The sequence below is a fragment of the Eutrema salsugineum genome, unplaced genomic scaffold, assembly GCF_000478725.1.
Source record: "Eutrema salsugineum unplaced genomic scaffold, Eutsalg1_0 scaffold_1, whole genome shotgun sequence".
NCBI lineage: Eukaryota > Viridiplantae > Streptophyta > Magnoliopsida > Brassicales > Brassicaceae > Eutrema > Eutrema salsugineum.
This window is the reverse complement of record NW_006256909.1, coordinates 2,089,603-2,105,071: the sequence shown is the minus strand read 5'-3', so window position 1 is coordinate 2,105,071 and position 15,469 is coordinate 2,089,603. Positions and strand designations below refer to the sequence as shown.

Below are 15,469 nucleotides of genomic sequence, written 5' to 3'. Positions count from 1 at the left end.
AGCAAGCTAGCATGATACATTGGTAATTTACCCTAGCTCCAACCAAATAATTAATCAAAATAAATTTGCTGCGGAAGTGCGGATAACGTAAGGATAAGATTAAGAAGACTAATGGAAGTCTCATCGCTAAATGTAGCTTAGTACAACGTTCTGTAATGGGGCCATTACTACAGCATGTATCGACAACAACTCTAAATTCTGTAATACCCACACAAATCATACACTCAACATTATATGTCCCGTATTGTATTTTTCGTTTCATACTTGCTTAGCCTTTCCCCAATAACATGTGTAATAATAAAATGTCCTTGTCGATTTCGACCCCAAAAACAAAAAATTTAATACGTCCTTCTCAATAGGTCATTGACCATGTGATTTTTAGTGTAATAAAGTCAGAGTTCGTTATAATTCTAGAATTCTAGATTGTTCAAACTATCACATAAGACATAACACCCATTATTATTATAAAATCTTTAATGTATTGTTCTGACAAACATGAGACAAAACTAAGGTCACAACACGGAAACAGATAATATTACAACATAGCACATAAGATCCACACGATGAAGATTATACTATGGCAAATCTGATCTCTTCCCATTCCATCTTCTCTGGTAATTAGAACCACACAACGACCAATCAAGAATCTTTCACTAAGCAACACTCATTTTAGATGCTTGGTCTCACGTTCAGACGGCTCGCCAGCTTCTGTCCCAGCGACTTATCAGCCTGTTTCACACATAGTTAACCAACCAGTGTCAAAAAAAATTTCTTAAAACTGTTGAAGCTTAGGGAAATAGACAGTGACAGTAAAAGAGAGTTTCAGAATTTATACCTGAGACCAGTAAGAGATCCAGATGCTGCGGATTTCATGTGTGATGCGAGGATCGGATAGGGCTTCAATCCATCTACGGATGAATCGTTCTTGCCTGAAGTTCAAATTCAAACCGTACGTAAGAGATTAAGAACATGTATGTATGCTTCTTTTAACACATTAGGCATCATCAGAAAAAGCAAAACAATTAGTACCTCTCTGGTGCAAAGGAACGGTATCTCTCTCCAGGCTCCTTGAAGTTGTTCTCTTTCTCAATAATGCACTGCAAAACAAATTTCAAACTCTCAGATCCATATGAAACTGAAACAGAGAAGAATATAGGCTTGATTTGATTACTTACCCTCTCACGTTTACCAGAGCAGACTGCAGGTGGAGTTGGATACTTTTCAGCATGACGAACAGGGTCATACCTCGATGGGAAGTAGTTGACCTGTACCAACAGCTTCTTGTAAGATAATGATCTTCTGGCTTCAATCATAAAGATACAGATATTGTCATATTACATACCTCCTCGTCCCTGTGCATGAAATTCATGAAGCCGTCATGGTGGTTGTTGTGGTGAGCACATTTCGGGGCGTTCACTGGTAGCTGAAGGTAGTTTGGTCCAAGACGATGTCTCTGTGTGTCGGCGTAGGAGAAGACACGGGTTTGAAGCAGCTTGTCGTCTGAGTAGTGTATCCCTGGAACAATGATTGCAGGGCAGAAGGCAAGTTGCTCATTCTCTGCAAAGAAGTTGTCAATGTTCTTGTTCAACACCATACGCCCAACGGGTTGGAGAGGCAAGATGTCCTCAGGCCATGTCTTGGTGACATCAAGCGGGTCAAAGTCGAACTTGTCTTCATCAGCTGGATCAATTATTTGGATAAAGAGCTTCCATTCAGGGTAGTTACCAGCGGCAATCGAGTCATACAAGTCCTGTGTCGCGTGACTGTGGTTGGTTCCTCCAACGCGGATTGCATCTTCTTCCAACAGAGACTTGACTCCACAAGTTGGCTTCCAGTGGAATTTCACGTAGTGAGCTTTGCCAGCTTTGTTGATCAACATGTAAGTGTTGACACCTGAACCGTCCATGTGCCTGTAATCTTGTGGGATACCGATATCATCAAAGAGGAAAGTGAACATGTTCAAGCTTTCAGGGTGGTGGGAGAAGAAGTCGAGGACTCTCCAATTCTCCTGGATGTGAGATTTCGGGTTTGGCTTAAGGGCGTGGACCATGTCAGGGAACTTCATTCCATCGCGGATGAAGAAGACTGGGAAGTTGTTTCCAACGAGATCAAAGTTTCCCTGCTCGCAAAGAACCATCATTTGATTAGTAAATGAAAACAAATCCAATTTGCAAAGAACCATCATTTGATTAGTAAATTACCTCTCTGGTGTAGAACTTGACAGCAAAACCACGAGGGTCTCTTAATGTCTCGGGACTTCCACGCTCGTGGATAACGGTGGAGAAACGAACAATGACAGGAGTCTGAACACCAGGAGCTCTGAGAAAGTCGGCACAAGTGAGGTTAGAAATATCATGAGTGACCTCAAAGAACCCCTTTGCACTGGCTCCCCTGGCATGAACCACACGCTCTGGAATACGCTCCCTGTCGAAATTGGCTAGCTTCTCCACGAGATGGTAATCCTCAAGAAGGATAGGACCTACCCAAAACAATCCAATCCAACACAATCAGAACTCTAACATTGAAAAGTACAGATCAACTCTGTTTACTAACATGAAACATCCATAATAAACTATCATTCAACTCGAAAGAAGATTCAGAATTTCAGCTGGAAATGCACGTAAAATCATATCTTGAGGAGAGATAAATCATGGTTTTGTGTAGAATTTGAGGAGGATATATACCTCTGGGTCCGACGGTCATGGAGGAGTTGTTGTTCCATACAGGAGCACCAGAGTTGGTGGTGAAGAATGGTGAGTTGTAAGAACTCGCCGGTCGATACTGAAAATCAGCATCCATAATCAGCCAAACATTCAATTGGAAGGAGATCGAAGATCAACATTCATAGAAAACCCAAACGATTCGAAATAATCAACACAAGTCAAATCGACGACATAAAGATGCCTACGAGCTTCGAGGAATCAACATGGAGCAATGGAAAAAGACTTATTTGTATAGTCCAATTAGATTCACGGATTCGAGTAGCAGAAAGTCAAAATCCAACATCCCAAAACCCCATCGACGCTAATCGAACAGTAAAGAAAGACTAGCAGAATCTTCGGGTGCAATACCAAAGCAAAAACGACGTTTTCGAAGGTGTAATACAAGAGAGAGGAGGCGTTACCTTGTAAGGATCCATAGTTGGTGAGAAGAGAGTTGAGAGAGTTGAGAGAGTTTGGAGAGATTCAGAGATTTAACAAAACGAGGAGATGAAGATGATGATGATAATTATACTATTTGCTTCCGTATTTATAAATGGCGTGTGTCTGTGCGCTTTAAAGCTTTTTCTCTCTCTTTTTTTTTTTTTTGTTTGAGGGGGGCAATTTTAAAGGTTATCGTTTTTTCTTATTTTAGTTTTTGGTTTTAAGATAAGTATTAAAAACAAAATACTGCTACAAAAGTTTTATTTATTGTGGCGAGAAACTGTGGGACGTCACGAGAGTATTTATTAAAATTGGCAAGTATTTTTTACTTTGTTGTACGAGTATTTCACTATTAGAAAATTATGGGACAAATGTTTCTTAGTGATGGATTATTTGTGGCGTACCTATATTAACTAATGGAATATTGTATGATCTAATACGATAAATAAATATATATTTTTTAATTGACATCACTCTTATAAGTTTTATCATAATTTTTTTTTGGTGGAATAATGCTTCTATAAAGTCAACCCTTCAAAACTTATTGTAGAGAATTTATACTATTTATGTTAGTATGAATAGAGAATGAAAGCCATTGCATTGATTGTTTGGTACAAAATAAATAAAATCATTGCATTTCTTTTTTTGTTAATACTCCTGAATTTCATGTATATTTTTTTATTCGTTTAAACCGAATTAATGTGTAGTTTTGAACCTTATAATCTGCCTAAGGTGTTACGTCCAACACATTCAACTCGAGAGATTTCTAGCTCTACGACAATGTCATCCGAATTTAGACTCCCGAGAAACGAAGATAAGCTGAACCCACGATGGTGATATTCGTCAAATATATATTTGTATAAAAGAGTTTTTTATATGGTAACAAAACCAAAGAAGAAGGAACACACAAATAAATAACGTATTTTGCACTACGAATGGAGAAAAAGAAAAGGAATAAATGAGGACGTCATGGAGTTGCGGTTCCTTATCCGGTTCTTTTGGCCTTTTACCAAAACCTTATAAGTGGTTTAGTATGGTTTTGGGTGACGTGGATGATTAGTTGGTTTCCACGTGGGCTTAGTGAATGTGAACACCCTCAAGCGGGAGAATATGCCTTTTGAATTGATTTATTGTTTCATGTTTGGCCCTTGGGAATTGTGGCGAGAGGTGATCTATCAGCTTCTGAATGGGCCCACCTCAAGACCTTCTTATTATCACAGAAGGTTTAGGTGATTTTGGACTGCATTGAATTTATAAACACACAGTAATTCATCCACGTACGTATGACCTGCAAGGCTGCAATGCAATATATGGTCGCCTAACAAAAGACATACACATGGTATTGGATTACCAACCAATTGGTTTATAGAGAAACCAAAAAATCGCCATATAACAAAACAAAAATTGTGTACGTTTTCTTTTTTGCGTATAATATTTTTAAGTTTACTAAAGGCTTTAAAGTCAGCGGATCTAAATGGACCAACCATGCATAATTCAATCCGTGATCCATCTCTTCTACAATCTACAGTCTTATTCTTCGAGACAGAGATTGATCTAACCTCTATTCTTCCATATTGATCTTGTAAACCCATCAGAGTTTATCAAGTGGGCTGAAACAAAAAAAAGTTGAACCCATTATACCACCGGATCAAAACGGCCGCTACGCAAATGTGAGGCTATCAAAACGGGCCGGAATATCTGAGCTGGCCCAACTACTGAAATGATACAATTATTAGACTATTACTCTCCTATTTTCTTGGCATACGTACTACTTGTGTAGTTAGATCGTTAGATGTATAATCTTGGTTTAACACGTGTCCGGTTTTTTGAAGTTCCTGACTAATTGAAGTAAGAAGGTTTTTGGTAAGAATTTTTCCTCAGCACCACATTTAAATTTTAATAATTGGATCGAAGCCCATGATCAAAACAGACCACGTGATGTTTGTAAACAGCTAATCTGTTCTAAGAGTATCAATGTGCTGCATAGGTTTGGCTGTTTTTCCGTGACAAAATAGCTAGGCAAGCATTAGGCAAACCGTCCGCAACATTTTGATGCAGTCCTCGTTATTGAGCTGGTTTTACAAGCGGTAGAATACATGATATGGAAACAGCATAATATTATTCGAGACCTTCACAAGATTCATCTCTTCTCACTTGATTCATGTTCTTCTTAAAGTAGTGGCCGTTGGATAATAAAGAATAAAAAATAAAATTTCGAAAAGATGGACCATTTTTGAAGAGTTGGAAAATGACAGATGTTGTAGATCAATCTAGCCGTTACCAGATACGATCCACGTGGCACTATCTAAATGGATGAAGTAAGAGATCTGACCTGTCTTTTGCCCAACTGATGTGGAAACAGTGACGTGGATGTTTGGAGATAAAGATTGGGCAAGCAAGGCAGCCCTTATCGTGGGTCATTTCCTTGAACTAAAATTATTATTATAATCTAAATTGAAGTTCGTCAATCTATATAATGTTGTTAATAATAATAATACAAAACCCTTTCTTTTGTGAAAAAGATTAAAAATCCATAAACGATAGGCAGCGAGCGAAATCATGTAAAGATATGATTATGATTCATTCTCACATGCAATGATTTCGGCTGTACCAAAAAATTATTTATCCAACCTCTTCTGCACCACGGAGACTTGAATTAGGGTCTAGGGAATCTGTTAGATGGCAAAACCACCCAATTTGGTTATCATTTGTTTCCGATTAATATACATGTGTAATGCATCAGACGATAGAAATTTATATGCTATTGCATTTCAAGACTATAATAATCAGTTATTCCGATTTTCTTACATGGACTAGGTCACTAACTAACTAGGGTCGATTTTTTTTTTTTTATACCTTGATCGCATGAACCATCACCTCGTGAGCTTTAAATGAGTTGAATCAAGAATGTGTATCTGTTAAGCTTGTAAGAAATACATACTACACCCAGCTTTGGCTAATCAATTTCAAATTAAGTACAGATATAGTTAATAATGACTCATCAGACCTATACGAATAGATGATAATGATACGCATTAGTATTTGTATTTACATACTGTTACTTGGACTATTATAGGCTTACTTATTTTTTCCAAGTTTAATCTTATAACGAGAAAGCGCATACACTACATGGAAAAGAAGGAAAAACTAATAATCAGTTTCCATGATTGCACAGCAACCTGGCATTTCCTTTCGCAAAGACAGCATAATTTCAAAACAAATATTCCTTTGTCGCAAAATAATGAATATTAGTTAACGTTATCCCTATATCTATATAATAAGTAAAAGTAATTCCATTACATGCTTATATATTCACATTTGCGTAAAAGTGAAGTATTAATAATAGTATTACAGAAAGTGATTATGTAATAATTGTTTAGGGGTTATTAACAAAAGATAGTTGATTAAGGGCTGGGAGGATAAGGACAAATGTCGTATTCACGTATAAAAAATGAAGAAAGCAAAAGAGTGTACTACTACTATCATATGGTCTGTTTTGGAAACAAAATTAAATAAGAATAGACATTTACCCTAGTTTTTGGGACTAGCCGGATTAAAACGACAATAATATCCCTTAAAATAATGTAAGTAAAGAATCACTGGCTAGTTCATGGGCTTTCTGTTTTGTTACAGGCTTACCACACTTCGTATTACCCGTTGGTCCACTATTTTAACTCGAGGGAAATTGCTAGTTCTCTCGCCAATGATTTGTCTTTATGCAATCATTAGTTTTAACTATTAAGTGATTCATGGACTGATGGACACATATATGTAACACACAAAAATCATCCCACGTAATGTATAGAAAATCCATGGTAATTGTTTCCCAATTCATATAGTAAACATATATAAATACAACTCATATAGACATAAACCCCAAAAAAAAAAACTCAACTAGACTAATTCTCTGAGAATTTGAAGGAAAATAGTTGAAAAAGTTCGTTAAAATATAAATCAGCAAAATATTTGACCCATAAAACGTAACTGGTAAATAAGTAAATATAAGAGGAAAGTTGCCAAAAAAAAGATTGGGAAAAAAAGACAAAGATATTGATATAACCGTTGAGGAGAGGAGAAGAGAGGAAAATTGTATGACAGGCTGACGATAAAACCTTACACCTCATTTCTATCATTAACCCTCACATGGCTTACCTGTACACTTGGGTCCCACCACCTTCTACTTTTCTTTATTTTTTTCTCCTAATTTTTGTTTGTATCAACCCAAAAACATTCACCAAAACTACAAAACAAATGGCTTTATTTGTTTATTATCGCATTTTGTTTTTATTATATTGTTCCATATCAGTAAGAAAAATATTCACAATTCCAGAACAGCAGAAGATTTTGTCCATGCACATAGAGCCCACCTTTGATTGTTAATTTCGTAACATCATTATCAGATGATACTAAAACAAATATATGACTATTTTGCCTGTAATAATGCATTACACTGTGCTGGTGATAGCAAGGAAAAAAACCCATAAAATTACAAGTAATTATGTTTTTCTCCTTTGTGACTTAATGATCGGATGACTTGATTCTTCGTAATTAACTACAACGAGAAGGTTCTAAGACACATTTAATTAAATTATAACTACTATAGTACTATGTTAGTTTAGAGATTATCAACTGCAATTTAGATTCCCAAAAACTCAAGAAGCTTTCCATTAACACAGCATTAACCGTACAAACAAATCATTTTTAGGATTAGCTGTTTAAAATTGAAATTATACTATTACTAAAAAAACACACACTGACAGAAGTTAATACCGGAAATACCCTTGGCTTATCCATAGCATTGCAAGGTTTTTTTTCCCTTTTAAAAGGCAGAAGAGAGACACTGTCGTCGTCACACAACACCACTTAATTCGAGCAAACTCCATAGCTAGCTAGAGAGAGAAAGCAAGAGAAAAAGAGTGAACTTAACGATGTCGAAAGAAGTGAGCGAAGAGGGACAAACCCACAGCCATGGAAAAGACTACGTCGATCCTCCACCAGCTCCGCTTCTCGACATGGCAGAGCTCAAATCCTGGTCTTTCTACAGAGCTCTTATCGCTGAGTTTATCGCTACACTCCTCTTCCTCTACGTCACCGTCGCAACCGTCATCGGCCACAAGAAGCAAACCGGTCCATGCGACGGCGTCGGTTTACTCGGGATCGCTTGGGCCTTCGGTGGTATGATCTTCGTCCTTGTCTACTGCACCGCCGGTATCTCTGGTAAGTTATAATATCCTTAAAGAAAATCCTTCTCATGTTTGATTATCTCGTAATCTCTTGTCGTTAATCTCGTTTTATGAACCTGTTTCTCGTAGGTGGTCACATTAACCCAGCTGTGACTTTCGGTCTGTTCTTGGCCCGCAAGGTCTCTTTGGTGAGAGCTGTTGGTTACATGATAGCACAGTGCCTTGGAGCCATTTGTGGTGTGGGTTTCGTGAAAGCTTTCATGAAAACTCCTTACAACACTCTCGGAGGAGGAGCTAACACCGTAGCTGACGGTTACAGCAAGGGAACTGCTCTCGGAGCTGAAATCATCGGAACTTTCGTCCTTGTCTACACCGTCTTCTCTGCTACTGACCCTAAGAGAAGCGCTCGTGACTCTCACATCCCCGTAAGTGTTCTTTTAATCCTCATAGTTGTTTGTCTAGTTTTGCTGATAGTTGTTTTAGTTTTTAAGGGTTTATTGTAAAGATGTTTAGTTTCAGATAAAAAGTTTGAATCTTTGTAGAGTTTGATTGTAAAGTTTGGCTTTGTCTCAGGGTTTTCGGATAAAGTTTGAATCTTTCAGGATTTTCGGATAATTCTTGTTTTGATGACAAATGGGTCTGTGTAGATACCGATTAAAGTTGAAGTCTTTTGCGGTTTGCTATTAATTTTGGTTTTAATCTCAAATGGGTCTGCGTAGATTCTGATTAAAGTTTAAATCTTTTGCGGTTTGTTGTTAATTTTTGTTATACTCTCAAGTGTTCTGTGATGAAACTTATGAAGTTTGGATCTTTTCATTTTGGGTTTGTAGGTTTTGGCTCCACTTCCAATTGGTTTCGCTGTGTTCATGGTGCATTTGGCTACCATCCCCATTACTGGAACTGGAATCAACCCAGCTAGAAGCTTTGGTGCTGCTGTTATCTACAACAACAAGAAGGCTTGGGATGACCATGTAAGAGTGTTTTAATCGTCATAGCATCATACTTGTTAGGTTAATTCAGTCATCGTTTACTTCTCTAATGATTGTTAATCATTTTTTTATTTATTTGGCAGTGGATCTTCTGGGTTGGTCCATTCTTGGGAGCACTAGCGGCAGCAGCTTACCATCAATATATATTGAGAGCTGCAGCAATTAAGGCATTGGGTTCATTCCGAAGCAATGCAACCAACTGATGAAGATGGCTTAAAATGTCAAGAAACCACTTTAGATTTATGATGCTTTATTATTATTTTGTGTGTATTGAGAGAGAACTCAATTTGGGTGTGGATGATGTTGATTATGAAATGGGGTCTCTATGATTTCTTTCCTTCTTTTGAATCCAACTTTGTTAATTTCAATAGTTTAGTTCCGTGTGTGAATCATTTTCCAGAGTTTTCTTTACGTTATTAGTCTATCTTTTTTCTCTTCTACATCTATTCAAGAGTATGAACCAAACAATTCAAATTCAAAATTTATCATTCTTAATAGTTAGAAAGGTATTTGAAATCTTATGAGAAGCGTCCAAATAGAATACAAATTTCGGCTGAACATGGGTTTGTGTTGAATGTAAATGTGTGGTGGGTCTTTAATTCCATTATCCTCGGGGTCAACTAAAAGCCAATCAGGAAATGACACGAGTACACTCATATCAGAGATGGAACGAGAACAATGCGTTACGGGTTTCTCGATTGTTCCACCGAAATTGGATTCCATTTTGCTATGATCAACTTTTTCGTTAGCTGGCAAAAAAAAAAAAAACTTTTGTCCTCGTTCCCCTCTTCTTTTTTAGTCTTTTCATTTGATTTTAAAATTATTATATAATTAGTAAAAAAGAAGAAGAAAGACTCGTGTCAGTACTTTTAATTATATTTCGTATTTTTGGGGTCGGGATAAAAAAGATGTAGCCAATGAGAGTCGAACAAGCAGACAATAAACGAGACATTAAGCCCATTTTTCCACCGCACCAAACTTTTTGACGCCTGTCGTGTAGCAATATCATCACATGGGTAACTCCGCACCTGAATATTACCTTGTTATGGTTTTCCTTTAACTGTTTTATTGAAATAGTATTACATACTCCTACATAGCAAGATGCATTTATGTTTGGATCTATTTGGGGAATGATCTTTTATTCAGGACTATACCAACTCAATTGAATCATCCATTTCTTATAGAAAATAATTGAATCATAAACTCGACTGAATAGTAAATTTCTATAACACGATCACAATCACATATATGTGTGTAAGTATGTGTAAGGGGTAGAAACAATGTCACGTCTCGTCTTTTCAGTAAAGTGAAACACAGAGGAGAGAGAGTGGAAAAAGGGGAGAGAGAGGGACCACAACAATAGCCAAAGCCTCCCACTCTTCACTGTTTATCACGCCTTTTGGCTCTGTTTTAGTAAATATTTAGCCGTTATGATCTCTTTCTTTTGTTATCTCTCAGATTTCAATATCGTCCACTCATTTTTGAAGTTTGTAAACCCTAACAGCTTATGACCATTTGCTTATATAATTGGGCCTGAAGTGTTTGTTTTCTATACCTTTCTTGGGTCCTGGGTCCTGGGTAATACTAGCCATGTTCGCAACTTGCAACAAACCTAATAATATTTTGTTTTGAATTTGAGTGATCCGAGTACCGGCCGGTTTACCCCCCTCTGCTTCCTGAACCGATTTCCATAATTGATGCTGTTGAGTGTGAAACTAATGTTGCCTGTCAATTTTCTTGAAATAATTGATGTCATAATAGGCTGACAAAAAATATAAACACCTTCAATTTTCTAGAAAGAAATCAGAATTTTTTAAAAAGTTGCGGACTTTTTGTCATTCGACGTTCGGAATTATTTTTGTGTCTCTCGACAAGAACCAAACTTTTTGATATGTTGATAAAAGAAAAGGGTACAACATATGTTTTTGGAAGCCAAGTAACTTGAGAAGAAGTTTATTTAAAAAATTAGTAGTTGTAATTCTATAAAAAACAAAAATTCGTTGTCAGGGAGATTTCAAGTGACAAGTGAGTCAGTGACAACCAATTTGTTTTTGACATCATCTGCCATCTTCTCTATTTTGTCTTGTGTTTTCTGTATAACTATTGCTCTCTAGTCTAATAGTTAAGACCCGAATCTCCAATGGCCCGTTATTTGATTATGACTCTCTAGTCTTTTATTGTGCTTAAAGAACAGAAACCTTTATGGAGATTCTGGTTCAATTTCGCCGGTTTACACGTAGTCTTTCGGTTCGTGAGCAGAACCAATGAGACTGCCAGTTGGGCCGTGTTGCAGTGTGCTCAGTGTAAAGCCCACAAGAGTAACTTAAAGCGTGGTGACACTGTCGCAAATAAATGGACCCAAATAACAACAGATTGGTTAGTTTGTTGCAACTGGCAACGGTTTTAAAGCAGAGGAGAAGTGTGAAAACAGAGTAGGAGACCTTTTTACCTTTCTTCTTCGTCTACATCATTCTCAATAAACATTTTTAATTATTTGACAAAAGTGTCGTTTTGACATTTTCAATACATACCAAGATAACTACTTTTAAAATATTCAACTAGTATTGAGTCTTGACTATTGAGCATTAATAAATCTCGTATTGGTAAGTCACTTGCAAAATTTTAAAACAATTTTTTCGTTTTCCAGTTGAACTCAGGACAGCTTGTATATTGATAAGGGATAGTTCAATTAGAGAAAAACAAAAGTAATTAAAAAAAATGAAAGAACATTTGCATCACAAAGCCAAATATATTTATCAGCAACGACAAAATTACCTCAAACACCATTACACGTTACTAGTAAATAAACATTTCACCCTTAGTGATTAAAACCAGCTTTCCCATATACTTAAAAAGCCTAACTTAAAAACTCATTTGAGAGTATTTCGACTTTATGCTTCTCTACTTACTATTAACAACATATCACAATCACACAACACAAAACTCACAGAAGCTCATCTATAAACGATTTCCCTTTAAATTTCTCCATTTTGAATCCCATTTTCTCCATCCTTGACCTTTCCTTCTCCATCTCGACCATCACGGCCCGCGTCTCCTCAATCCGCAACCTCGCTTCGGCGACTTCCTTCTCCTTCCGAACCAAGTCTGCTTCTTGAGCTTCAAGCTCTTCTCTCTTAGCCTTCACTAAACTCTCTTGCCGCTCTTTCTCAGTCTCTACATCTTCCTGACACCTCGCAAACTCCTCAAGAATTGAACGTAGCCAAGCCACTTCGATGTTCACAGACTCCAAGTCTTTGAGAACTGCGAGCATCTCTTTGACTTTGACTTTTGTCAACTGCCCGACAGGGGTTGACCTGAGTTCCTGCATCAGTGAGCATAGACACTCGAGGTAACGTGACCGCATTGAGTCCGATTCCAGCTTACAGTTTTGAGCAATGTCTCCGTGTTTCTCGAGGATAGCGCTTAGGATTGTGGACGATCCCGATCTCACTCTGTATTTACCGACAGAGACGAAAGTGTCAGACATTACTGATTCAAGATCGAGCTCTACTCCAATCTCATTGTTGTTTTTATCATCATCATCATCATTAGAGTAATCACTGCTCTCTTTTCCAGACGATCTTGGAGAGCTTAGGAAACTATATAGTGTAGTTTCGCCGCCTGCTTCAATCTTCCCGTTCTGTTCTTGTTTTCCCGGTTTAGGTGAAACCGCTTTGCTTCGATCGACCTTCATAAGATGCTAGAAACATTGAGAAACATCTGATATAAGATGATTGATGAAATCATGGAGAATCATGGAAGAGAGTAAAAGATGAAATACCAAATTGTTTGGGGAAAGAAGACTGATTTGAGAGAGTTTCTTCTCCGGTTTATGCTTAAAGAAATCATCTGGGTCACCTGATGATGAAGAGGAGAAAGACTCTGTCTTGTTCTTCACGGCAACAGCTGGAGCTACTGAATGATGAATCTTTGGGGAATTAGCGTTTGCAAAACCGCCTCCACCATTTTGATAAGGCCTTGCAGATAGCGGTGAAAGCGGTTGTGAACGCGATTCCTTTTTTTTCCTACCGAAACTCCCTGAGAAGCTAAGAATCTTTGAACCTGTAATACAACAACACAAGAATTAGAATACAAAAAGATTAAGCAAAAGCCATGATAAAAAAAAAAACAGAGAAATAACCTACCTTGCTTCTTAGTGTTCTTCTTGCCATGGCCTTGAGCAATTCTCTCTAAACAAGCTGAAGCACATTCATGGAAAGGATTGTCCGCATATACACAATTCGGATGAGCATTTCGAATGAAATCCATGGCTTTTGATCAATGTCACAGCTTGAAGCTTTGATGCAACAAACTACAATTCAAAACCCTGAAGTTGAGAAAAATGAACAGTCAGCTCAATGCAAACAAATACAAAGAGAAATATACAAGAAACTTCAACTTTGTGGATTTATATGAATGAACATATCGCATCAAGGGTATGTAAAAGGTCAAACCTTTACACCTAAATTTCAGCAAATAGGTCAAAAAAGATTAGACACTGGACTCACACAATACAACAACAACCTCCAACGAAATTGGATTCCCTTCAGATTTCACCAACCCTCTCATTCATTGCTTTATGTTAAAGAAAGGCAAAGGAGAGATAGATATAGTGAAGCGAAATGCAAAGAAGAGAGAGACTCACCAAACATATCCATTTCTTAAGACTATTGGTGAGTTTGATCCCCACAAGACCAATCAAATCTTAAAACGAAAGGTAGAAAGATACAAAAAAAGACGACTTTTTGTTGTGTTTCTTCATCTTAATTTTATCATGGACCGACCGACCTCTCAGTTTGTAAGTACAATTTTCCCAGTGGCTATATTTTCAACAGAGGAAGCACTCATTTATTGACTAAGACCAGAGTTAAAAGGTAGATTATTTTGACCGGCCTTGTTTATTTGAACAGACAAAAAACTTCGAGGCCCACCTTCTGGATAATATTTTAAAAAGCTGAAATATCGTTATCATTGATTGTGTTCTTCTGTCACAGAATTTCTCAGCAAACAAACACAGCATATGGCAATAGAACAGTATCCATCAATTTCAACATCGATCATCGATGAAATCATAAAAACTAAAGCAAACCCACGATTTTAGGCAAGAACAAGAACCGATTTGTTGATCAGAGAACCAAACTTTTATTCACATAAATGTAATTTACACACAGAGAAATAAAAAGAGGGAGAGAGAGAGGAGAGAGATACCAGGAGGAGAAACGGAAGAGGGAAAGAAAGATGTTGAGCGGAGAAGAAGGAAGGGAGAAAATGAATAAAAATGTTTGATTTTCCCGTTTTACTTTCACAAAAACATTAGTATATATATGTGGTTGTGTATATTATAAGGTTGTATATACATGTGACATTGTCTTGTGTATAAATAATAATATGATGATGATTTGACCAAAGCCACAAATACCAAATGAAGAAATTGGTTTAAAGTTACTTGGAGAAAAGAGCATTAATTGAAAGAGGTTGGAAACGGCAATCTATCACACCTCAGTAATCTTCTAGATGTGGACATCAACGTGGGACGGTTACACTGAGATGATCAGAGAACCTAAGTTAGATAAAATATGAAACGATTAAAAGAAAAATAAATAAAAAGACAGAGAGAAAAAGAAATAAAAAAGGAAAAAAAGGAAGTTGTCAGTTACATAGCGCGTGACGCTGTAAACTAAACAAGTCATTGCATGAAGTGCCATGAACCGCGTCACGCGTATCATTGTTCATCACACGTGAGAGTTAATTACTCAATATTTTTTTTAACTAGAGTTAGTTTAGTCTCCATGCTTTTAAGTTCTTAACCATATAACTTACGTCGAAATTGGTCGGTATATTTAACATTTTGTCTATATGTTTATGATTTCATTTTCAACATTTCTGTTTTCCAAAATTACTAAACCAATATAATCTAGACATATTTCAATTGATAAAATGCTAAGCAATCATTTTTTTTAAGCTACACTAAGAAAACCACAACTTCAAATGGCTTTCTAAGTTTTTTTGTTTGTTTGTTAATGAAATGGCTTTTTAAGTTGTGGTTTTAGTATAGCAACATGTTATAACAATATATACTCAATTAATCTAAAACATTTTTAATAAAGATATGATACATTTTAATGGGATATACTATAGCTTAATTAGTATTATA

At 36.8% G+C, this 15,469-nt stretch overlaps 3 protein-coding genes across 9 annotated transcripts; 1 reads left to right on the top strand and 2 right to left on the bottom strand.

Moving 5' to 3' along the window:
• Positions 1–440: 440 nt before the first annotated feature.
• Positions 441–3,302, bottom strand: LOC18028931 (catalase-2). 2 transcript variants are annotated; one of them, XM_006412090.2, is made up of 8 exons: positions 3,125–3,300; positions 2,685–2,781; positions 2,202–2,479; positions 1,343–2,119; positions 1,176–1,265; positions 1,030–1,097; positions 836–929; positions 441–729 (listed from the first exon to the last, which is right to left on the bottom strand). In XM_006412090.2, exons 1-8 carry the CDS (start codon positions 3,137–3,139, stop codon positions 670–672), a joined length of 1,479 nt encoding a protein of 492 aa, XP_006412153.1. In that variant the 5' UTR covers positions 3,140–3,300; the 3' UTR covers positions 441–669. The 2 variants fall into 2 exon arrangements, with proteins under 2 accessions (XP_006412153.1, XP_006412154.1); XM_006412091.2 differs by having other exon boundaries at positions 1,030–1,265; positions 3,125–3,302.
• A 4,675-nt stretch (positions 3,303–7,977) lies between these two features.
• LOC18028930 (aquaporin PIP2-7) lies at positions 7,978–9,757 on the top strand. The gene is made up of 4 exons (XM_006412089.2): positions 7,978–8,360; positions 8,456–8,751; positions 9,157–9,297; positions 9,399–9,757. Exons 1-4 carry the CDS (start codon positions 8,072–8,074, stop codon positions 9,516–9,518), a joined length of 846 nt encoding a protein of 281 aa, XP_006412152.1. The 5' UTR covers positions 7,978–8,071; the 3' UTR covers positions 9,519–9,757.
• Positions 9,758–12,044: 2,287 nt separating this feature from the next.
• On the bottom strand, positions 12,045–14,569 carry LOC18028929. Of its 6 annotated transcripts, none has more exons than XM_024150014.1 (4): positions 14,524–14,569; positions 13,461–13,642; positions 13,097–13,377; positions 12,045–13,015 (listed from the first exon to the last, which is right to left on the bottom strand). In XM_024150014.1, exons 2-4 carry the CDS (start codon positions 13,582–13,584, stop codon positions 12,260–12,262), a joined length of 1,161 nt encoding a protein of 386 aa, XP_024005782.1. In that variant the 5' UTR covers positions 13,585–13,642; positions 14,524–14,569; the 3' UTR covers positions 12,045–12,259. The 6 variants fall into 6 exon arrangements, with proteins under 6 accessions (XP_024005782.1, XP_024005783.1, XP_024005784.1 ...); XM_024150015.1 differs by lacking the exon at positions 14,524–14,569 and adding an exon at positions 13,961–14,144; XM_024150016.1 differs by lacking the exon at positions 14,524–14,569 and adding an exon at positions 13,824–13,941 and having other exon boundaries at positions 12,045–13,003.
• Between the last annotated feature and the right edge of the window lie 900 nt (positions 14,570–15,469).

Excerpts from the sequence above, each read along its gene's own strand:
- LOC18028931 (XM_006412091.2), bottom strand. Across the intron at positions 1,266-1,342 it reads TCATGCACAGGGACGAGGAG|GTCAACTACTTCCCATCGAG; the intron begins GTATGTAATATG and ends CTGTTGGTACAG. Across the intron at positions 730-835 it reads GGATCTCTTACTGGTCTCAG|GCTGATAAGTCGCTGGGACA; the intron begins GTATAAATTCTG and ends TGTGTGAAACAG.
- LOC18028929 (XM_024150014.1), bottom strand. The coding sequence starts at position 13,584 with ATGGATTTCATTCGAAATGCTCATCCGAATTGTGTATATGCGGACAAT. Across the intron at positions 13,378-13,460 it reads GAAGAACACTAAGAAGCAAG|GTTCAAAGATTCTTAGCTTC; the intron begins GTAGGTTATTTC and ends GTTGTATTACAG. Across the intron at positions 13,016-13,096 it reads TTCTTTCCCCAAACAATTTG|CATCTTATGAAGGTCGATCG; the intron begins GTATTTCATCTT and ends CAATGTTTCTAG.
- LOC18028930 (XM_006412089.2), top strand. The coding sequence starts at position 8,072 with ATGTCGAAAGAAGTGAGCGAAGAGGGACAAACCCACAGCCATGGAAAA. Across the intron at positions 8,361-8,455 it reads CTGCACCGCCGGTATCTCTG|GTGGTCACATTAACCCAGCT; the intron begins GTAAGTTATAAT and ends TGTTTCTCGTAG. Across the intron at positions 9,298-9,398 it reads AGAAGGCTTGGGATGACCAT|TGGATCTTCTGGGTTGGTCC; the intron begins GTAAGAGTGTTT and ends TTTATTTGGCAG.